Consider the following 24,362-nt stretch of genomic DNA (forward strand, 5'->3'; position numbering starts at 1 on the left):
TGTGATACTTTTGACAGTCAAGATGGTGCTTTCTTGTGAGAGCTAGGTGCTCATTTCTTGGATGGTGGTTCACTCTCATCCCTTCAGCTGGCAGTTAGTTCTCCCTGCTGACTTTCCAAATGTCCTTTTTTAATACCCTTGGTGATCTGTCTATTTCTTACACTGGAATTGGTCCCAGGTTGTCAACACCATCAGATTTAAATTCAATTGGCTTTCAGTATCTGAAGCCTGGTTTAAATTAATTAGCTAAATTCAAAAACCTGCTGTCTTGGTAAAAATGCTTTGCCTGCTAACTATGTAACCCTTCGAAACACATGTTTCAAGTCTTGAACACTCCACGCAGCTGCTTGCAGATATTTTCTGTTTAAATCTCAAAACTTAGAAATACGCTCTATCTCTTAAAGGGACCACACGTATTTTTTTTTTACAAACAAATTCTAACTTCCTGCCTTCCAATTTGTGAGTATTGTACACAACTTCATAACAGGAGTGTTGGGGTGGGAGGGTGGTTCCTCGGATTAGGGATGACTGAAGACTCATGCAAGTCTTTAAGTATTCTTGCTGGACTTAAAGTCTCGAAGCAAATGCCAAACCAAGAATGTATGAAAGGGTCTTAATTACTTAAGATAATTGGGCCAAAGAACTGAAGAAGTTATGAAGCAGAATTGTTCTGCACACTAAGCTGTTTTGTGATGTGTAATTATGACAGCGAGTCCCATTGTAACTTCCAAAGGGAATTTTGGGGACAACAGAGCTTGATGGATAGGGTATATCCCTCGAAAGGCTGGGTCCCTTTAACTGACCGTGAGGCATGTCACTTTAAGGATCAGAGAATCACGGTGTTTTGCCAGAATTGGTTGATCAGTAACAAGAGCTAGACTGCAAACAGATTAGACCAGGTAATGTACACCACAAAGCAAAAGAGAGCCCTGTCCAATCCTGCTTCTACCTTTATCCATAGGGATCTGAAGCGGGGTATGGCTGGCTGCCAGGAGCTGATCCGCCGCAGCCTCAGTGAGGTACTCCTTTCTCTGAAAAAACGCCTCAAGCTCATGTTCCAGGTCTGTTCTCTCTTGGTCAGGAACGGATTGCGTACCTGCACTGACTACCTCCTCCTCTCGCTGGCTTTTCAAGCTGCTCGTTTCCCTCAGGCAGCCGATCCAACTCTGCCTCCACGGTGGCGAGTTACAGGTGACCTGACTTGAGCCTCGCTCTCTCCACCATCCCCACCACACCACCACTTCAACTCTTGCCCCTCCTCCAGACCCTCCCCTCTCACCTGAGCAGGTGCTGAAGCTCAGCTCCCCCACGCAAGCAACAGAAGTGGACTCCGCTCTTGTTCCGCTCCAGAGATTTGAGTACATGATCTCGCCAGAGGAGGTCTCTGTGCAGTACTGGGAGAGGCTGTGGGTGTTTAGGTGAGGCCACGGACCTGGGAATTGAATGGATGTGATTAAATGTGGGTGAGTGTATTTGTGAGCGCGTTTACGTATGTGATAAACAAGTGTGAGGCTGTGTACGTGTGGGGGAGTAGTGTGTGAGAGCTGTGTGGGATAGTGACTGGAGCTGGGTATTTGTGTGGGTGAGCATATGTTAGTCTGTGTTTGTGCAAGGAGGAGTGTAGAAGCATGTTTGTTTTTTTTTTAAATTGCAAAAACATATTTTATTCATGAAAAATCTTTATGTACATACCCAGATACTAAAGCAATTCTGTACAGTCATTGGATATCAAGAAAAACAAACGTTGAAATATGACATTTCCCACAGTCACGAAAACCAAAGGCCTTTCTTACTCCTGCAGGATACTATTTACATATATTGAGACAACCAGAGGGTCTGATAACTGAACGGACCCCCATTTAACTTCAGAAAGATCTCAGACACTGGTCTTTTCCTGTTGCGTCTTGGCTTTAGTGCATCCCTCAGCACATAGTCCTGGATCTTGGAATGTGCGAGTCTGCAATACTCCGTAGTGGTCAACTCCTTGCTCTGGAATACCAACAAGTTTTGGGCAGACCAAAGAGCACTTTTCACCAAATTGCTGGTCCTCCAGGCACAGTTTATATTTGTCCCGGTGTGCGACCCAGGGAACAGACCGTAAAGCACAGAGTCCCATGTCACCGAGTTGCCTGGGATGTACCTCAGCAAAGACCACTGCATCTCTCTCTAGACCTTCATTGCAAAGGCACGTTCCAATAGGAGTGACAATCTCTCTGCCAGTGCAGCCACTTTAAGGGCAGCATGTGGTAGCTCAGAGAGATTGGGCATGCATGAAGGATCTGACAGGCAGTGCTCTTCTCACCACCAGCCAAGCTATGTATTGGCGCTTGTTAGAAAATTTTGGTGATGAGGCATTTACCTTGGCTCACGAGGCTAGTTTGAGCTGGTCACAGATTCTTGCACTTACAGCAGATCCAAGCAGAAAATGGTGACATCATCCACATACATGGATGGTTTGACCTGCAGGCCCTTGCTGCTTGGAATAGTCACCTTTCTCAGGCTCACATCTTTGCTGATAGACTCAGCAAAAAGCTCTATTCAACACACAAACAGGACAGTAGACAGTGGGCAGCCCTGCCTGACTCCAGATCTAATTGTGAAGCTTTCTGATTCCTATCCATTGATTGATACTGCACTACTGACGTTGGTTTAGAGCAGTCAGATCCAATTTTGGATTCCATCCCAAGGACCTGTTTTGGAGAGCACATCCCACATGCAGGTGTGTGATATCCTGTCAAATGACTTCTCCTGGTCCAGGCTTATGAGTTAGCCGTCCGCCCCCCTGTCCTGCACATAGGCGATTATATCTTTGAGGAGCGCACAGCTCTTAGAAATCTTCCTGCCCAGTACAGCACAGGCTTGGTCAGGGTGAATCACTGATCTCAGAGACCTGACCTGATTGGCGATGATGTTCGGCAGGATTTTGTAATCCAGTTGTAGGTGAGGGTGATGATACCTTTCCTTGTGGATTTACACATTCTATCTGCCAGAAGCATACTGTTGTACACCTCCAGCAAGTCCGGGACAAACGAGCCCTACAGAGCTGAATACAAATCAGCCAGTAAGCCATCACTTCCAGGAGTTTTCTTCTTTTCTAAGGACTCAACGGCCTTGGTCAACTCATCCATAACAGTTGATCAAGCCTCTCCTGCATGCTGTTGTCTAAAACCTCCTTGACAGAAGGCAAGATGACTGGGAGGTCACGTTGTCTGTGGGCTTCATGCCACACAGTCTGGCATAAAAGGAATTGCTGATCCTCAGACTGAGATGAAGTTACTGAGCCAAAATCTTCCTTCAGACTGCTGAGCACATAGCTCTCCTTGTGCACCTCTTGGAAACACATCTAATCCTGCTCCAAGGTGCAGACCCTGGACTGGAAAATTATCTTGGAAGTCACCAGTGCAAAATGCGAGGCTTGCTGGCTGTTCACCTCCTGGAGATCATCCTTTGATGTCAACCCCCAGGAGTAGGTTCTGCATCCGTTTCTGGAGTTTGGATAGCTTTCCCCATCTCTCTCTCGCCTTCTGAACACTTTCGAAGAACCTCTTGATGTTCCTCTTCATGTTTCCCATCAGTCCGATAGAGACTCAAAGGGGGGCTTCATGCTTCTCCAATCTGTGTAATCCCTTCTGAGCTCTTCAGTGTCTTCTGGGGTCAACAGTTCAACTTCCACGTTCCCTTGTTGGCCTGCTGGTGACAGACAGTCAGCCAGCAGGAAAAGAATACTAAATAAAAACCAAAAGAACTATGGATGCTGTAAATGAGGAACAGAAACAGAAGTTGCTGGAAAGGCTCAGCAGGTCTGGCAGCATCTGTGAAGAAAAAAATCAGAGTTAACGTTTTGGGTCTGGTGACCCTTCCTGACACCGGTGGATCTGACCGAGAGCATGCAAGATGTAAAGAGGAAAGCTATCCTTGAGTGGATAAACCTGTCTGACCATGACAGGTGTATCTGTGCTGCTCTCCTTTTGCAGGGGTGCTGAAGACATTATCCAGCTTTGTGACTTTAATTGTTTCCATCAGGAATCTGGATGTGGTGTCCAGTTGGCAGGGCTAAGGTTGTTGCCCTGTTCCTCCTTGAGGACACTGTCCTGATCAGATGTCATTGGGGCAGAGATGAAGACCGGAAAGTCCTGTTTCACGTCATGCTCTAAATTGAGTAGAGCTGTTGTGTGCTTTGCTCCTGGTTCAGAATGTTGTTGCTCCCAGTTTCCCAGAGCTATGCTGTGCTGGGTATCTCGTGGTTCCCAACATCAGAAGGTGAGGTTTCACTGGGCCCATCATGTTGTCTAGCATTTCCAGATCAGGAACAAAAACAAAGTTGCTGGAAAAGCTCAGCAGGTCTGGCAGCATCTGTGAAGGAGAAAACAGAGTTAACGTTTCAGGTCCGGTGACCCTTCCTCAGAACTGTTTTTTTTGTTTTTTGTTCTTTGTTTTGAACTTTGTTTTTGTTCCTGATTTACAGCATTCGCAGTTCTTTTGGTTTTTATTTCCAGGTTGGGGGTTGCTCAGTTCCTTTCCCCACCTCAGTGCTTTGCTTCTTCTTCTGTTTATGGTGATCTTTCCATATGTCTTCATTGAAAGAGGAGTCATTGGTGTCTCTCTCCACTCTGCTGCTGGCCTGTAGTAGCCCTGTGTGACTTAAGGTTTCCTTTTCTGGTTATGCATCGATACCTTCCATACACCCCTATGCTTGTTCATTTGTCTCCTCCTCCACTGAGTCTGTATTCTCAGGTCGAGGTTTAGTTGGTCTCTGTAGCATCTTCCTTTTTTTTTCCACAAGTCTTCCCTTCCTTCTGACTGTCCCTCTTTCTCAGTTGTCTTATTGGAGGGTGATGCCTGACTGTCCTTTTGGGGTCCACTGCTCATGTTGACCGTTCTGGCCATTTGTGAATTTGTGGCCTCCCCATCTTGGGCAGACCTTGTCTAGGTGGCCTGCTTCCCTACACAGTTGCAGCTCTTGGATTCTTTGCAGTCCTTAGTCAGGTGCCCTTCCACTTTGCAGTTCTCTGACATGTGCCTTGATTGTAGCAGTTTGGCACACTGCAGGCTGCACCACAAAAGTCAGGTAGCCTTGGCTCCCTCCAATCGAGAAGCTGGAGGGCGGCTGGAGGCTGCCACCTTCAAGGTCACCTTGACCTGCTGCTTGCTGGTCCAGATTCCGAAGGGATCTACTACATTGGTGCTACCGCCTTCAAGCTGTATGTACCTGGCCAGGACACATGCTGCTGGGACATGGCAGTTGTAGATATGAAGTATAACAACGCAGTTCCTCTATGCTGTGTGGACAAACCATGGTGCTGCAGACAGGACAGAGAGGGGACCATCACTTCCTTTTCCCTCACATATCTTCAGGAAACATTCACATTGCCTCATGCTCCAGAAGGTCACATCGAAATACCTTCCCCGCACCCCGCCTCCTTCATCTCCTCCCTCCTGCTGGCGAAATCCCACAGATAAAAATATCTGCTGCTTGGAACCCACATCAATCTGAGAACAGATAGTAAGAACTGCGGTTGCAGGGAAAGGTGCCAGGGGTGTGTGGGGCTAGTGGGAAGTGTGGAGCGGACGAGGAAGTTGCGGAGAGCGCGGTCCCTCTGGAAGGCAGATAAGGGTAGGGAGGGAAATTTATCCCCTCTCACCTCCATCCCAGGCCCCAAAAAAACCTTCCACATCAAACAGATGTTCACCTGCACATCTGCTAATGTGGTCTATTGTATCCACTGTTCCCGATGTGGTCTCCTCTAAATTGGTGAGACCAAGTGGAGGCTCGGAGACCGTTTTGTAGAACACCTACAAACGACAATACCTCCCAGTCGGGAATCACTTCAACTCCCCCTCCCCTCCCACTCCCTGGGTGATATGTGGGTGAGGGTGAGTCTGTATGACAGTGTATGTATGGGTGAATGTATGTTACTAATTGTGTGTGGGTGAGTAAGTGTGTGCATATATAAGAGTATGCATGTGAGTATGTGTCTGTTAGTTTGTATGTGTGTGTGTATGCATGTGAGAAAGTGTGTTGTAAATGTGTCTGTGGGGTGATTGTGTGTATGAGTGGGAGTGTGTTTTCTTTTTATGCATGTGAGTGAAGTTGTGTTTGTGTGAGGGTATTCTCATAAGTGAGGGGGTGTTTGTGAGTATGAGGGAACGTTTGTATGAGTGAGAGTGCAACGGTATGAATGGGGGGCGGTGTTAGTATGAGGATGTGCTGTGTGTGAGGTAATAGTTATATGTGTAGGAATGGGGATGTGTTTGAGTGTAAGGATATATTAGTGTGAGAGAGAGGGTGTGTGCGTGTGTGAGAGAGAGAGATGGACGATATATTTGTATTTTGGGTATGTTTGCGTACATGTGTGATTAAGTACATGTAAGTGAGGGAGTGTTTGTGTCTAAGTGAGGGGAATTTCAGGTTGAGCGCATGTGTTTGCATGTTTGAAGGTGTATTTGTGTGAGGGTGTGTGTGTATGAGAGTTTGTGTATGTAGTGGCATGTGTGCGGGGGTGTTTGAAGTTGTGTGAGGGGATTTTGATGAGGGGGTATCAATGTGTGTGGGAGTGCTGTGAGTGGCAGTGTGTCAGTGTGAGGGTGCATGAAGGCATATGATTATGTGAGGGAGAATGAGGGTCTGTGAGGATATGTTTCAATGTATTGTGAGAGTGAGTGGGTGTCAGTGAGTAAGGATATGTGAGTGAGGGGGTTTTGGTGTGAGTGACGGGGTGTCTGCAAAAGTGAATAAGTAATTGTGAGTGTGTGTGTGTGTATGTGTGTGTGTCAATGTGAGTGAAGGTGTGTGAGGTGAGGGCTTCTGGTGGGGTTGTGAATGATGGGGTGTCTGTATGTGTATGTGAGTGAGTGTGTGAGGGCTTTTTCGTTGAAATTAGCTGCAGAGTGAGATGGTGCTGTTGCCAGTAGCGATCTCCCACTTAGCATTGCTGGAGCGAACCTATTTGACCAAGAATAGATGCTAAATTGAAAGGCTGGGAACTGGTCCTACCTTGCAGCCAGGGAGATTTGTAAATGCATGGGAACATCCATGCATATTTTGTCCCAGAACTTTGAACAGCTGAAATAGTTTGAAAGCTTGCAGACCTTTGTACCTAGGGAGACAGCGCTACCTTCTTGAAAGGAATAGCTGCAGAAGGTGTATTGTTTTTGAAGGATACTCTGAAATCTATTGTCAGAAGATAACACAGCCCCTTTAAGGGAAAATGAACCATTATCCTGTGTTCCTTCATCCCTCTGTTGGAAACAATTGCATTCCAGATTACTACAGGAAGCTTTCAATCGCAGGAGGTGAATGGACGGGAAATGGAGAGAGAGTAGGGAGGCCATAAAGGAGTGGTGGAGTAAGCGGATATTAACAGAGAAGGACAGATGAGGATGAGGAAGAGACTAGTTAGGAGACAAAAAAGGAGAGGCAGTCTAAGAGAGAAAGTCAGAGGTAACGTGAGAAAAGGGGAGTGAGAACTGGAGAATGAAAAGGAGAGGGAGACAGGGGAACAGGAGAAAGTATGGAGAGGCAGCGATGGAGAGAGGGTGTGAAAGGAAGAGGAAGGTGGGAGAAAAGGAAGGAATTGAAAGTGAATGGAAGAGATTAAGAAAGGAGGGTGAAAAAGAGAGGGGGAATGCGGGGTGTGGAGCTGAGCACAAGAGGGAGATAGAGGAGTGTCAGGGAACAGACAGAGAGATACTGAGGGAGATGAAGATGGAAGGTGAGAGGATAAAAAGCCAAAAAGGAGTGTGATACAAGATGAAGAAATAGGACAGAGGGAGTTTGTGGGCATGTCATCTTGGGGCATGGGGGGTCGATGGTTGAGGGGTTGTACATTTGCTCTTTTCTGGTTCCCTGGTTGTGACCCTCTGTGTAAAACAGAGCCACGATTCAGGGGGTAAATGTATGCAAGGAATGTTGGTTATAGAAATGTAGGATGACCTGCACACATTAGGAGAACGCAAAGAGGCGTGCAACAGGCATCTCATTAGTATGCAAATAGCCCCACTCAGCAAACACTCAGTATTACAGCCTCATATAATCATGCAAATGCACTCGCTGGGCTCTGGGTCCTCTCTCCATTGCCACTGATGAGAGAGGGGAAATTAAATATCTGACAACATTGATAAGAACAAGGTGCAGCAAAAGTGTCATAGTGTATCTGCAGGTGACATGAATCCTCTCCTTCCCCCTCTGTCTAATTTAAACCATATAAAAGAGATATGCTACTACACAGAACCGAATTGCATTTGTGACTATGTATATGCATAAAGATATTTTCATGAATAAAGTATATTTTTGAAATTAAAAAAGGGGTTATGTGAGTAATTCAAGGCATCTCAATGCTCAGCTGATGCTATATTAAAGAAGTACTAGGGTTGTACCTGGAGGATAGGATAATACACGGGGAACTTCATTCAATTTCTAAGCCTGTACTGTACTGTCCCTGCCCAGGAAATCTTTAATGGATACAATGTAAAGGCATCTTTACTCTTGTATCCAAACCCATGCTGCACCTGCCCTGGCAGTGTTTGATGAGATGGAGTAGAGGAAGTTTTATTCTTTAACCTGTGCTGGGTGTACTGACAGACTAGAGGGAGAATTATCTTGTATCTAACCCCATGCTGTATCGGTTTTGGGACTATTAGGTCTACAGTAAGGATGGAGCTTTACTCTTTATCTAGCCTGTGCTGTGCCTGTCCTGAGAATGTTTCATGGGAACAGTGTTGAGGGAGCTTTACTCGACATTTAACCCATGCTGTACCTGTCCCAGGAGTGTTTGATGGGGAGAGTATAGAGGGAGCTTTACCTCATATCTAACCCTTGCTGTACCAGCCCTGGGAATCTTTGATAGAGATAGCATAGGAGAAGCTTTAGTCTATAGCTAACTCGTGATCTACCAGCCCTAGGGGCATTTGATAGGACAGTGTAGACAGAGCTTTGCTCTGTATTTAACCTACACTGTACTGCTCTGGGAGTGTTTGATTTGTCAGTGCAAAACAGCTTCAATGTCTGTCAAATGCATGCAGTACCGGCCCTGGGAGAGCTCTGACAGTGCCAAGTTAATACACATGAGCAGATTTCATTATTTCTACACATTGGCTTAACTTTTTTCATGAGGAACCCATGAGAGAGTCATAATTTTAACACTGATTGATACAATTCAATAACTTACCTGATATTGCAGATTGAGGCGAGTCAGCCTCGAGTTCTTTCGAAGTAGTTTAGGATATAGTGAAAGAAATTCTCAAATCTTCAGCAGAGTAGGGGAAAAAGCCCTTCTTCCCTTCTTTCCATGCTGACGCATCCCGCTGATGAATCTCTGTCAACACCACATGCTATTCCTTATGCTGGAGTCCTGGAGTCCGCTTGACATTAGGAATCAGTCTGAGGGCTCAATTAAGGCCTCTCTCTCCTCTCTCTCTCTCTCTCCCTCTCTCTCTCTCTCTCCCTCTCTCTCTCTCTCAGTATATCAGTGACAAGAAACTGGCCAGGCTCTGGTTTGAATGCAAGTCTTTAAATAGTGCTCACTCCTGCTCGGCAACAAAGGAACCCAGAGCTGTTCTCGTTCGATTGGAATCAATGGTTTTAGAAGAACCAAATAAACTGAAAGCAATAAAAGCAAGTTTCTGACTTAAAATGGTGCTGCACACCAGTGGGGCATCAGGTACTGTAGTCATCGCTTTCTTAAAACATTTGATTCCCTGAGCTGAGCCTGATGAAGATTACATGAGCCACAGAAGCATATTTTCAATATATAAATAATTATACACGCACGCACGCGCGCACACACACATATATAGTGTGACGTTGGTGACAATTGAAACACTTCACTTGTTACCAGGGCAACTTGTCGAAATTCTTTCTGATGTATTCAGAGGCATGCTGGATGAACATAAGAGAAAGCTACAGCAGATTCTGCTGAGAAGTTGAGATGATGTAGGGGTGAAAGGGGTTTTGTGTGGAATATGAATGTGGCATGAGCCATTTGGGTCAAATAGCTTGTGTCTGGTGGAAAGGGAGATGGTAGCATCAGTGCTCATGTCACTGGACCACATAAGGCCTGAGTTTAAATCTGATCCAAGGAAACACTGGTGGGATTTAAACTAAATTAAGAAAACAACTGAATCAAGAGAGAGTCACAGCCCTGGTGACCATGACAACTACAAGTGACTTGTAAAAATGCACCTCATTTGTTATTGCCCTTAAGGAAAGGAATTCTGCCATTCTTATCCAGTTTTGGCCTCCATGTGACTCCAAACCCCACAGAAATGTGGTTGACTCTTAAATACCCTCTGAAATGACCCAGGAAGCCATTCAGTTCAAGTACATTAGGAATAGGCAACAAATGCTCGCCTTGCCAGCGATGCCCGAATTCTATGAGAGAATAAAAATGTCCAAGCTGCTGATCAAAGATTGATCTCGGCCTTCACTCATTGTAAGGAAGCAAACCAACATCCCCGTAACCTCCAACCTTCCCTAGTCTCAGCAGACTTCACCCAGGATTGAATGCTTGCACATTGTAGGTGAAGTAGGATCCTTGCTTCCCAAGACAAGTCTCTCGTAACTTATACTTCTGTTTGAAATGACTGCACTTACTGTTGGCCGGAAGGGGGCAGATGCCACTGCATCCATGCTCAGTTGTTTCCCTCCAGGTATGCTCTTCCTCCGTGAAGACCGACCAGGGTGATACTCTGAAAGACATAAGGTGAAAACAAGTTCTTAAATTTTTTTTATTGAGCGGGGCAGGCCATGGATTCAAACACTGAAACAGCCACATAAATACTCTGACTACAAGAGGCTGGGATTTCTGCATCAAGAACTAACTTCCTGATTACAAAAGACTTTGCACCATTACAGTGTACACATCAGGAGGTTCTCCTCCGGTTGTCTGGATGAGAGGCATTTCAATGACATCCAATAAACTCAACATTATCCAGGACAAAGCAACCTGTTTGACTGACACACCATCCACCACCTAAAATGTTCACTCCACAAATAATACACAATGGCAGCAGTGTGTACCAACTACAAGATGCACTGCAGCAATTCACCAAGGCTCCTTAGACAGTAACTTCCAAAACTAGACCACTGCCACCAAGAAAGGCAAGGTCAGCAGATTAATGGAACATTACAATCACAATTTCCCCTCTAAGTCATACACTGCTCACTTTTGGAATTGTATCACCATTCCTTCAAGGTCACTAGGTCAAAATATTGGAACCCCCATTCTGAAGGCACTATGGGTCTACCTACTCAACATGGGCAGTGATGGTTCAGGAATTTAGGGATGGAAAGTAAATGTTGGCCCAATTATTTATGCCTATTTTACGTAGTTATGCATATAATAATTTGAAAAAAAAACCACTGCTACATTCACCACACCGCCATCTTATGCCTGCCAAGAATCAATGGTCGAACGTCTTTTTAAAGAGTACACATGGAAGGTGGGGGAATCGATACTGCTGAATGAATGCATGTTCAGTTGTGCGTTTTTAAAAGAGAGCATTAATGAGAGTGGTGAGCTCCAAAATGGCAGGTCTGGCATCAAGTCAGATGACATGATTTGATTATTGTTTGTACTTCTGGGACATAACAGGTTCATACATAATACCCTCATGAATATTACATTCAACTCATGCTGCACTGGAAATGGGCGCTTTAGCAAGAGGAATGGAAAATCAGAACATTGTTTAATACAGAAATCTGTAGCACAGAAGATCTGGGTGTGTTGACACATATGTCACAAAAGGTTAGCATGCAAATACAACAAGTAATCAGGATGGCAAATTGAAAGTTAGTCTTTATTGCAGGGTGGATAAAATATAAAAGTAGGCACGTTTTACTCTGGCTGTTCAAAGTCTAAGAGAGACCCAATCTGTAGGTATTGTATACAGTTTTAGTCTTTTCAAGAGGCTAATGTTTGTAACGGAAGCAATTCAGAGAAGTTCAATGGGCTGATTCCTGGAATGAAAGGTTTGATTAATGAAGAAAGTTTGAGTTGGTTGGGTCTGTATCCATTGGAATTTAGAAGAATAAGATGATCTTATTGAAACACTTAAGATTCTGGGTGAGCCTGGGTGAGTTAGTGCAGTGCATCTTGTAGATGGTGAATGCTGTTGCTTCTGTGTAGTGCTGAAGGGAGTGAAGTTGAAGGTGGAGCATGGGGAGCTATACAAGTACCTCTGTAAACTAGCCATTAGTAGGACCTTTCAGGACCATTGGGAAGCTATCATTAAATGCATTCCTGCTATTTTCATTGGCATAATTCTGCCCACTGTTTCAGAAAAATTTCCAAAGTATAGTCAAGTAGAATATTTACCTAATGACTTAATGCAAACATCGGTAATAGGAATGCTGTTCAGAGGATCAATGGGCCAAATGGCCTGCTTCCACACTGTAGGGATTCTGTGATTGATTTGAAAGTGTTCAACTCAATGTTGAGTCTGGAAAGCTGCAATATATCTAATCTGTTCCTTGAGCTCCGGGACACCCTAGTCCATTCATCAACCACTAACACTATCCCTCCTTCCCACTGCACTTTCCTATGTAACCGTAGTAGGTGCAATGCCTGCCCCTTTACCTCCTCCCTGCTCACCACCCAAGAGCTAAACAGACTTTCCAGGTGAAGCAGCATTTCACCTATTCCTCCTTCAATCTCATGTAATGTATTTGCTGCACCCAATGTAACCTACTCCACATTGGAGAAACCAAACGCAGACTGGGTGACCACTTCGCAAAACACCTCTGGTCTGTGCACAAGCATGACCCCGACCTTCTTGTAGTCAGTCATTTTAACACAGTATCATGCTCACATGCCCATTTGTCTGTCTTCAGCATGCTGCAGTGCTCCAGTGAATCATAGTGCAAACTGGAGGAACAACATCTCATCTTCAGTCTAGGCACTTCACAGTCTTCTGGACTTAATATTGAGTTCAACACCTTCAAATTGTGAACCAACTTCCATTCTTTCCCTTTCTTTTAGCTTTACTTGTTACATTCTCTGCCACTATGTCGTCTCCCCCCTCCCCCCACCCCCCACCCCAGTGGGACTGTCTGTTCTTTCTAGTCTGGCAGTTAGACACACCAATGTTCTGCCATTCTCACTTTCCATCACTTAATCTGAACTATCCTTTCTCTCCCAGCAGTCTACACCTCACCACCCACTCCTAACTATAGCATAAATGCTGCCCCCTCCACACTTCAGCTCTGATGAAGTGTCATCTAGACTCGAAATGTTAGCTGCTCTCTCTCCATTGATGCTGCCTGTCCCGCTGTGATCGCCAGTATTTGTTGTTTTCAGTACAGATTCCAGCATTCCTGTTTTACTTATATCCGGGAGTATTAAACTTTAATCTGAACCTGGATTGTTTTGTACTCTGAACTTTGCTCACACATCCCTTCTCTTATCTCGAAGTTGTTAGTTTTACTGTGATTAACACCCCTCTCATCTCCTGCACTGAATTCAAGTTATTTCCACAGCTCGAATTATCCTTTCTGCTAACGAGCCATTTTTGAGCACTATTCAAATGGAGCTCACATCAGCTGGACATTCTTTCCCATGCTCTTACTGGTGTCAGTGTCTCAGGAAACTGTTTCCCACAGGAATCTTTCAGAAATGCACCTATCTCCCTAATCTGTTTATCCTTATGCCATTTAGCATGAGGTTTCGATGATAAGCCTCGATCATCACCTTCCTTTTTCAGTCATTTCATAATATTCCTTGCTTATCCTGGCAGCAGGTGGGTAACATAGCCTTCGGGAATCTAGAATATGATTGAAGATACTATTATATATCTAAACCAATGCTGCCCCTGTCCTGGGAGTGTTTGATGGATAGCTTGAGTCTGTGTCTAACCCCATGCAGTACTTGGTGTCAGATAATGGAATATGCAAATGATAATTATGTAACTGATGATGTTACTTTGACAACGGCTGAGTAGATGGCAAGAGATCAGACTAGAAAGAAGCAATGTAAAGAGAGAGATACTACACTAAAAAATATAGAGTAATATTCAGTAACCTGCAGTGTATAGCTGTAAATAATGTGTTACAGATATGGGGCAGATATACTCTACTACATTGAATACTGCACAAAATGGTACATCATTCTAGGAATGGTTGAGAACAATTCCTTATTCAGTAGTATTCAGTAACCTGCAATGTATGATTGTAAATAAAGAGTGTTATAGTATTGATGGAGTGGAAGAGCCTTACTCAAATCCACAGACCAGAGATACTAAGGAGAAAATCTGACAATGTTAGTTGCAGTGTAAGCATCAAACGGAAGAGCACATGGGAAAGGACAGCGGAACCGTGTAACCTGTGCTAAACCTGCCCTGAGATAGTTTGATGGGACAGTGCAGAGAAAGCTTGACACTTCTTCCAACCCACACTATACTTAGGAGTATTTGGTGGGACAGTGTAGTGAGAGTCTTATTCTGTATTTAAGACTGCGCTGTGTTTGTCCTGGGAGCGTTTGATAGGACAGTATAGATGGAGCTTTACTCTGTATCTAATTTGTGCTGTACTTGCCCTACAAGTGTTTGTTAGGGACAGCACTGAATGTGATTTAATAAGTTGCAATAAGATCTTCTTTGCAAAGGCAAAAATCATGAAATATTACTATTCTTGAAAAAATACAATAAGTAAGAAACTCACTTCTGAAGCTTCAGTCAGGTTCTTATCGTCAATCTGAAGAAAGGAATGTGGCAAATAATGATAAGCTGAGAACGTCCTTTCGAGATTCAGCTAGAAAAAGACGTGAATGAACCAGTCTACTATTTATAGTGTGTGTGGGGGAGTTAATAGGAGAGAGAGGGAGAGAGGGAGGGAGAGAGGGAGGGAGAGAGAGACGAGAGCATAAGAAAGGACGTGACAGAGCTACAAACAGATATGGTGATGGAGAGAAAGAAACATTGAGAGATTAAAAAAAGGAGATACAGAGAGAAAGATATAGAAATGGAGAGGGAAAGTTGAGAGAAAAAGATGGAGAAGCAAATAGAGCTGTACAGACTGAATTTATGATCAATATCTTTGAATTGATTAAAAGGGTAAACGGATGTCACTGACAAGAGAATGTTTGTTGGGACAAGTTAAATATTCATTACTGGCTGTTCCTGGGAAGATGTACTTCAGATTTGCATGATTCAATTTATAGGTGCAATGTTGTCGGAGGAGGATGAGGAGGAGGAGGAAGAGGAGCAACCAATAACTAGACTGTTGCATGGCAACAGCGTTCCCATGATACAGAATTCAGGACTGAACCTCGCTCATCTGCTGCACAGTAATGTAGGAAAATCAGTGACAGGAAACGTAGTGGGTTTGACTGGCTTTCCCAGATTAAAAAATTGTTTTGTCCATAGACTTCAGCACAGAAATCCAGGCTGCCAATCCCAGTGGAGGAGTGAAGGACTGCTGCACTGTCACAGAGTCAGTACTAAGGAAGTGCTGTATAGACCTATGCAGCATCAGTACTGAGGGAGTGCTGCACTGTCGGAAAATCAGGACTGAGAGAATGCTATATGGTCAGAGGGTCAGAACTGAGGGGGTGTTGAACTGTTGGAAGATCAGTACTGAGGGAGTGCTGCACTGCCAGATGAGCAGTACTAAGAAATACAAAATATGGCCGATTGAACACTTCAATGCCTTTTACCTACTACATTTCCATAATGATATATGCTGTAGGTAATTAGAAATCTATCAATCTCTACCTTAACCATATTCAAAGAATGAGATTCTCCAGCCCTCTGTGGGAGAAAATTCCAGAAGTTTACAACTGTCTGAGTGCAATAATTATTCTCCACATCTTGGACCAAAGTGGCATCCCCCATGTATTTAAATTGAGTCCCTGGTTTTATTTCAAGTTGTTTGGGGGAGCGGGGGGGTGGGGGTGGTGTCGGGGTCATCCTACCAGCATATCCCTTTAAGTACCCTGTAGGTTTAAAATTTTTGAGAAGATTTGTAGCTTGTGTTGTGGATGAACCGGTATGTTTGATTGCAAACGTTTCGTTACCGTGCTAGGTAACATCGTCAGTGCGCCTCCGGGGAAGCGTTGGTGGTCAGTACCACTTGTTATTTATATGCTTCGGTTTGCTGGGGTTTGATGGAGTTCTGGAACTCTATCAACAAACACATTGAATTGGACCCAATATACAAACCACTGGAAAACAGAACCAGAAGTAATGCCAACCACTCCAGCAAACTGAGGCACATAAATAACAAGTGGGACAAAATGCCACCTGCTTACTGGAAGCGCAATGACGATATTACCTAGCAGGATGACGAAATGTCTGCAATCAAACACACCGGCTCAGCAAGTAAGTCTACCACCTCACCTTGTAGGTTTCAACGAGGTCACATTTCATTGTTTGAAACTGTAGAGAATACAGGCCCAGTTTGCCAAACCTGTCTTCATAGGACAGTCCTGGAACAAGTCTAGAAACCTTCGTCGCACCTCCTCTATAGCAATAATATCTTTCCTGAGATGAGGAAACTAAAACTGTACATTGTATTCCCTCAGTTCTGACCCTCTGACAATGCAGCTCACCTCAATCCTGGTTTTCTGACAGTGCAGCACTCCCTCACCAATTGCTTCCTGCAGTATCCCTCAGTACTGATGCTGCATGGATACTGAATCAAGACTGCATTTCTCCAGGTACTCAAAGAAGTATGCAAAAAGATTATACTGATAACCATTTAGGATTGCAGCATGGGTGTTTTTATGTGTACTGGACCCTATGTATGTACATAATTAAGGCTCTGTTCTGTAGACAGACTATGTATACACTCGATGCCTGTTTTAATTCTGCCCAGAATTGACAATCTCGGTCTGTTATACCCAAGGCTAATCTTTGTGTTCAAATAAAAACCAAAAGAACTGCGGATGCTGTAAATCATGGAAAAAAACAAACTTGTTGGAAACGCTCAGCAGGTCTGGCGGTATCTGTGAAGGAACGTTAACTCTGTTTTTTCCTTCACAGATGCTGCCAGGCCTGCTGAGGTTTTCCAGCAACTTTGTTGTTGTAATCTTTGTGTTCATTGACTCTGAGTTCATTTGAACATGGGTCTCTTTAATACTTTTAAACCAATTGGGTTTACCATTGATTATGCCATTCAAGTCTAAAATTTTTGAGTTTAAGCTTGGAGCATGTGATCCAGGCCAACACTCCCAGTGCTCTACTGTTTCAGCACTGAATTTAATGAGATGTCAAAATTTATTTCTGTCTATTTGTTCAGAAAGAGGCACTGTTTGAAGAAGAGCTGAAGCCTTTGCTGGACATTAATCCCTCAATGTACATGACCTCATGTGATCCACTTGTCTCAGTGTTGTTTGTGAGAGCTTGCTTCGTGCAAATTGGCTGCAGCATTTCAACAGTGACTATGGCATCCACACTACTTCGCCTCCATAGTTTGTGAAACAAATTGGAAATGTAGTGACTTGTTATGTTCTGAGGCCATGGAGGGTACTATATAAATCCACATTTTCTCGCCCCAATTTTAGCCCCTCTCCTCACCGGTTTTCTCACTAATGCCATTTTGATGGCTGCCACTCTGGCAAGCCTAGTCTGGTCCCTAGTGTCTACCACGCCCTTGCTCCCTTTGTAACTCAGACGTGCCCTGAACTCAACCTGCACACTCACCCCCACTGTCCCACACTAACTCCATCTGATGTGGATTCAACATGCCTAACCCACATTCATCCCGCCTGGTGCACACTTGCTCCACCTGGCCTGTATTTATTTTGCCTGTCCCACACTCACTCTGCTTGTCTCAAACTCATCCCACCTGTTCCTTGCACTTTCCTCAGCTGTCCCATGCTCATGCGGTGCTGAGACCATCTGTCCCACAGTCACTCAGCTGGGTGTACCACTCACCCTGCTTCTCAGATACTCAATCTTCTGTCCCATACTCACTCTGAACTCACTTTGCATGACCCACCTACTCTGTCTAGCTCATCTTCACTCCATTATCCCACATTCACCCTGAACTTACCCCACCAGTTCTACACTTGTCATACCTCACTGCACCAGTCCCACACTAAGTCGTTTGTCCCACACTCACTCAACACTTAGTCCATCTGAACCACACTCAATTCATCAGTTCCTAACTCACTCTGCTTGTCCCAGACTCACTTCACCCGTATCACACTCAACATCTGTTCTACACTCATTCTGCATATCCTACATTCATTCCACCTGTCTCACACTCACCCCACTGGATTCACTGTCTGTCCCATATTCACTGCAGCCATCCCTTGCATTCACTGTGCATGTTCCTTTACACTCCATTGAATTTGCCCTAACTGCCAAGACAAGTTAATATTTTATATAAATACAGGTTTCTGCATCAATTCACATATTAAATAAATGCAAGTTGCAGATAAGCACATCTTATGTCTACAATTGGTACACAAATATAAGTATCTAAATCTATATCCAGCAAACTGAAATTTCTACATCGAAAATAGAAGACTAAGGAACAGTTCAGTTCGGGAGGTTGTTCTTCAGCCTTTTGGGATGAACAGACCATTCTCCTGTTCATTTCCCTGCAATTTATTTTCTTTAGTTTTACTGTTTATTCAGTTCCGTCTTGAAGGTTATTGGTAAATGTGCACATGATGAGGCATTGCACTGAAAATCTTAGGTATTCATTGCTTAAAACAGTTTTTCCCCTCACCACTGGTAATTCTGCGAGTTAAACTGTGTCCTCTGTTTGTGGGAACAACTTCCCTCCATTTTTTCAATTAAATCCTTTCAAGGTATTAACACCTCAGTCTTTGCTCTGAGGAAGTCAACACAAGCATATCTTGTCTACACGTATGTGTGTAATCCCTCAAAACATGAACCATCTGAGTATACTCCTTACGTATGCTCTCCAGATACTTTGGTATCTAAAATTAGGAAAAATGAGCAGGAATAGGCCATTTGTTCCTCTAGCCTGCTGTACTACTCATCTACATCATAGCTGATCTTCTACGTAATGCCATTTTCTCCACACTATCCCCATATGCCACTATATGGTAAATATCTAGAACAACAAAAAGTATAGCACAGGAGCAGGCCCTTCGGCCCTCCAAGCCTATGCCAATCATCACCCCTAACTAAACTAAGTAACAAACCTTTATGCCCTTATTCGGTCTGTATCTCTCTATTCCCTCCCTATTCATGTAACCATCCAGATATCTCTTAAATGTTGCCAATGTGCCTGCTTCCACCACCTCTTCTGGCAGCGCTTTCCAGGCCCCAAACACTCTCTGTGTGAAAAATCTCCCTCACACATCTCCCTCAAACTTTCCCCCTCTCACCTTGAACCTATGGCCCCTTGTAATTGAAACTTCAACACTGGGAAAAAGCCTTTGACTATCCTCCTATCTATGGCTCATAATTTTTGTAGACCTCTATCAGGTCTTCTCTCAGCCTCCATTTTTCCAAGTGAAAACAGTCCTAGTCTTTTTAACCTTTCCTCATAGCCAATGCCCTCAAGACTGGGCAACATCCTGATGAGCCTTCTCGGCACTCTCTCCAAAGCTTCCACGTACTCCTGGTAGTGTGGCGACCAAAACTACACACAATACTCCAAATGCAGCCTAACAAAGGTTTTAACAGCTGCCAACTCTTGTCCTGTATGCCTTGGCCAGGAAAGGCAAGCATGCCATATGCCTTCTTAATCACCTTGGCCACCTGTGTTGCCACTTTTAAGGAACTGTGGACCTGCACGCCCAGATCTGTCTGTATGTTAAAGTTCCTAAGGGTTCTGCCAATTACAGTATAATTCAAATCTAAATGTGATCCTCCAAAATGCATCACCTCACATTTGTCTGGATTAAACTCAATCTGCCATTTCTGTGCCCAAGTCGCCAATCTAAATATATCCTGTTGGCGATAGCAAGAGCTGCAGATGCTGGAGTCAGAAACAATGCAGTGTGGCGCTGGAAGAACACAGCAGGCCAGGCAGCATCAGAGGTGCAGGAAAGTTGACGTTTCCAGTCAGGACCCTTCTTCTGAAAACTTGTCATCTGCAAACTTACTAATCAGACCAACCACATTTTCCTTCAAATCATTTATACATAATACAAACAACAAAGGACATCAGACTGATCCCTGTGGAACACCACTAGTTACCAGTTTCCATTCTGAAAAACACCCTTCCACCACTATCCTCTGTCTTCCATGACCAAGCCAATTTTTTATCTATCTAGCTAGCCACCCCAAATCCCATGTGATTTTAGTTTTTGTACCAATCTGTCATGTGGGACTTTATCAAATGCCTTAGTAAAGTTCATACAAACTACATCCATAGCCCTTCCCTCATCAAGTATCTTTGTCACCTCCTCAAAAACTCCAACCAGGTTGGTGAGCCGTGACCTTCCCTGGACAAAACCATGCTGCCTGTCACCAACTGGTCCACTTTCTTCCAAATGTGCATATATCTTGTCCCCTAGTATCTTCTCCAAGAGCTTCCCCACCACAGATCTTAGACTCACGAGCCTGTAATTTCTTTGACTTTCCCTGCTTCCTTTCTTAAACAAGGGAACATATTGGCTCATCTCCAGTCATCTGGAACCTTGCCTGTGGTCAAAGATCTAATGCCCCAGCTATTTCTTCCCTTGCCTCTCGCAGTAACCTGGGATAGATCCCATCCGACCCTGAAGTCTTGTCTACCTTAAGGCAATTTAGGATACCCAAAACTTCTTCCTTCAATATATTGACATTCATACACTCATTCCTGACCTCAACATCTGTCATGTCCTTCTCCTCGGTGAATACCAATAAGTGCTCATTAAGGATCTCTCCCACTTCTGGTGGCTCCACACGTAACTTCCCTCCTTTGTCCTCGATGGGCCTACTCTTTCCCTTGCTACCCTCTTTCTGCTAATATATGCGTAAAAAGCCTTGGGATTCTGCTTGACCCTGTTTGTTAAAGACATTTCATGCTCCTTTTAACCTTCCTAATTCCATATTTAAGTTCCTTCCTAATTTGCCTCTACTTCTCAGTTTGTAGTTGCCCTCCTGGACACACCTAACAAATTGATCTTCAACCATGCCCCTGGCTCAAAGGGAGTCCCAGTCGATAAGAGGAATGTTGAAGTCACCGACCACAACTACCCTGCTTTTTTCACACCTTTCCAGTATCTGACTACATATGTAGAAACCTAAGGATCTCTGTCTTCAGCATACTTGATGACTAAGCCTTCATAGCTCTCTGGGTAGAGAACTCCAAAGATTTGTTGGCCTCTGAGCTAAGAATTTCCCTCTCATCTCTTTCCTAAGTGGGGCCTTAGTCTGAGACAGTGTCTCCTGGTTCTAGACTCCAGTAGCCAAGAGTGAGCTTCCATCTGCATTTACCCTGTTTGGAGACATGAAGTACTGCAGACACTAGAAGCTAGAGTCAATAAATGTGGAGCTGGAAAAGCATACAGGTCAGCCAGCATCCGAGGAGCAGGAGAGTCAATGTGAGTCCTGATGAAGGGCTTTAGCCCAAAATGTTGATTTTCCTGCTTTTTGGATGCTGTCAGACTTGCTGTGCTTTTCCAGCTCCAAATTGCTTTTACTGTGTTGATCCCTGTAAGACTTCTGTATGCTTCAGTGAGATAATTAGATTTGAACATATTTTTCCCAGTGGAGAGTTGAAAGAATTAGCAGACTGATTATCAATTTACTTGAAGCAAAAGCTCCTTCCACAGTGTCCACAATCCAGAAGCATACCTGTTTAGTGGCACTGTAATCAGTGAAAAGAGGTTTAAGGAGATGATACTTCAGCAACTTCAGGACCCGTGACACTTTATACTTTTCAAATGATGATTCTTATCAGCACAGAATTAGACAAGGGCACCAGAAAGATTCTTATTATAGCACTTCATATTGAGATGCAAGTCTTGTCACGAACCATCAGGCAGCATGTTTACAGCCTCCTCAGTTCCTGCCAGAGCTGTTCCTCAATGCCAACGCCTCCACTCAAATTTTGAGTACCAGATTGTGCCTCGAGGTGATATGCACTAACACAATGTGGGGACAGTCCTCTCCTTGCTTAAGCACCACCCTCCTCCCTCCAGGAGTGGCTTTTTCACTCCTGACCATCTCATCAACCTGCAACTTTCTCCACTTCAGTCTCATTGCATTATGACTTTTTTTGCGCTTTCCATATATGCAGATGTCAACTATGACTCAGCCTGCACTGAGTGTGCCTGTACTGTGCCCTTTCATCAGCTAGTGTTCCCCAGTCAGAATGGTTAAAGCATAGAAAGAGCCCATTTAGCCTGTTACCTGTGCAAGAACATTTCACCAAGTCCTTACCTTTTTCATAATATTTCAGCTCCATCATAGCCCTGTAAATTTCATTTCTTCAGAGATTGATCCAACTCTGTCTTGTGGTTATATGGTCGTCATTAGTTTTAGAATGTCACATTTGTATTGAATTCAAGTTTCACCATTTGCCATGGTTGGATTCAAACCATGTCCCCAGAACATTAATTTAGGGTTCTTGAAATACCAGTCCAGTTACATTGCCACAACACCCCTGCCTCCCCTATCCTGCTGCTGCTTTCAAGCTGAAAGATCAAGGCTTCAGATTTAGTAGCCCATCCAAATCACCATCCTTGGACAGCAATCCCATTCTCTGATCATTGATTGAACCCTCCATGGAAAATTCAGTGACTGATTGTTTCCCACATGCTGTGGCTTTCTGATACACATTCCTGACTGATCTGGATTCAGGAGCTCACAGGGAAAATCCTGGTAATCATCATTTCAGGAAAAGATGTATTTATTGTTGGGTGCAAATTTATACAAAATGGAATAGAATTAAGGCAATACCGTAATTCACGTTATCTGACCTCTAGCACCACAATGATTAAGTGCTTCACAAGTTTTATAATATCTTTTCAGATCCTGAATGAACGTGTCATTCTGTAACATTCATACATCTCAGTATGAAGCGAACTGGTTGAAAACCACAGAGCAATACTTGCCCACTATCTGGCTCTAACTATTTCCGAGCCAATTCCCAGAACAAAACCCTCACCTTGCCTTTCCCTCAATGAATACCTCATTGTTTCGGAGGACCCTCTTAGAAACATAATACATCTGGGGTTTAAAGTGAGTGTGGGTGTGGGGAGAATGGGAGTGGTAGTGCTGGTGAGGTTGTGGGATCCAAATTATTATTGCCTGTTTCTCACTCGATACAATATGCATTTTAAACCTATGTTACCGAAATATGATCATTTGAAACAAAACAAATCGCTGTTTCCCTTAGGCACAAAATAATGCTACCCACAGTTCTGTTACAGAGTGCCCTCGTGTGTTTCACTATTTATCCTGCACTGTTCTCATACCACAATAGCATGGTTTGTGACAAAATTATTGACTGTTAGTTTTTGTCTGTTCTTCACTACCTTTCTGGTCAGTGACTGGTTTTTCCCTTTAATGTTGCTGTCTCTATCTCCTTTTGTCTGTTTGCCATCTGCCTACTCTTTGTCTTGTTATTGTTTCCCTTCCAGTCTGTCTCCTTCTGTCCCTGCAATCTCATTGTCCCAATCAAGTCCTTCCATTGCAGTTTTTCTGAGTGTCTCCATTATTACCTTACTATCCAAGTCCTGCCTGTCACTCTCCACCGTTAGTTTTAAACCTTCTGACCAACTGGGATGAGATTTACTGAGGAGAAATCATTTCACACAAAGGGCTTTGAATCTTTAGAATTCTCTACTCCTGATGGTTGTGCATGCTCTGTGATTTTATATATTTAAAGCTCAAATTGACAGTTTTTTTTGGTCTCTTAGAGAATTAAGGGATCTGGGAAGCATGTAGGAAAGGGGCATTGAAGTCCCTAGATCAGCTCTGATGGTATTGAATAGCAGAACCGACTCAAGTAGTCAGCTTATCTATTCTTGTACCTACTTCTTCTGAGAGGAAGTCCTACAGGCACAGGTGGAACATGTATTTGGCACCTCATCTGATCTTGACTTTGAGTGAGGACAAGATTGGAATGCGTGTAAAGTCAGTTCAGCACTTGATCTCCTCATTATCTGATCTGATATCCTTTGTTGTATACCTCTATTCCGTTTGACATCACTTCACTGTCATCCAGCCTCTGGGTGGAACTTAATGCCCCACACTGAGGGTTTGGTAACAGGAGGAGGAATTTAACCAGATGGGAACAGGTGGGGACTCTTCTCTCTTCCAGGTTCTTCCTCAATTAAAACAATGGTAGGGAGACCTGTGAATAGCCTTCCCACTCTGTCACCAGTGTAGCCTTTGAATGGACAATTGATGTACACTTAAGGGCCTCATCCCTCAGGATCAGTAGTTACCCAGCAGCTGGTGCCTTGTTGGAATCCTGAAAAGTAAATAGTGCTTGACCGTGGTTGCTGGCA

General features: G+C 44.0%; 1 protein-coding gene across 1 annotated transcript in view; it reads right to left on the bottom strand.

The window, feature by feature from the left end:
* The window catches only part of syngap1a (synaptic Ras GTPase activating protein 1a), a 311,203-nt gene that overhangs the window by 199,084 nt on the left and 87,757 nt on the right, over nucleotides 1–24,362 (bottom strand). Inside the window, exon 2 of the mRNA XM_048616705.1 lies at nucleotides 10,592–10,686. Coding sequence (XP_048472662.1) covers nucleotides 10,592–10,627 — 36 coding nt within the window. The 5' untranslated portion in view covers nucleotides 10,628–10,686. The remainder of the gene's footprint in view (nucleotides 1–10,591; nucleotides 10,687–24,362) is intronic.

The sequence above is a fragment of the Rhincodon typus genome, chromosome 35, assembly GCF_021869965.1.
Source record: "Rhincodon typus isolate 14 chromosome 35, sRhiTyp1.1, whole genome shotgun sequence".
In the NCBI taxonomy this organism is placed as follows: Eukaryota; Metazoa; Chordata; class Chondrichthyes; order Orectolobiformes; family Rhincodontidae; genus Rhincodon; species Rhincodon typus.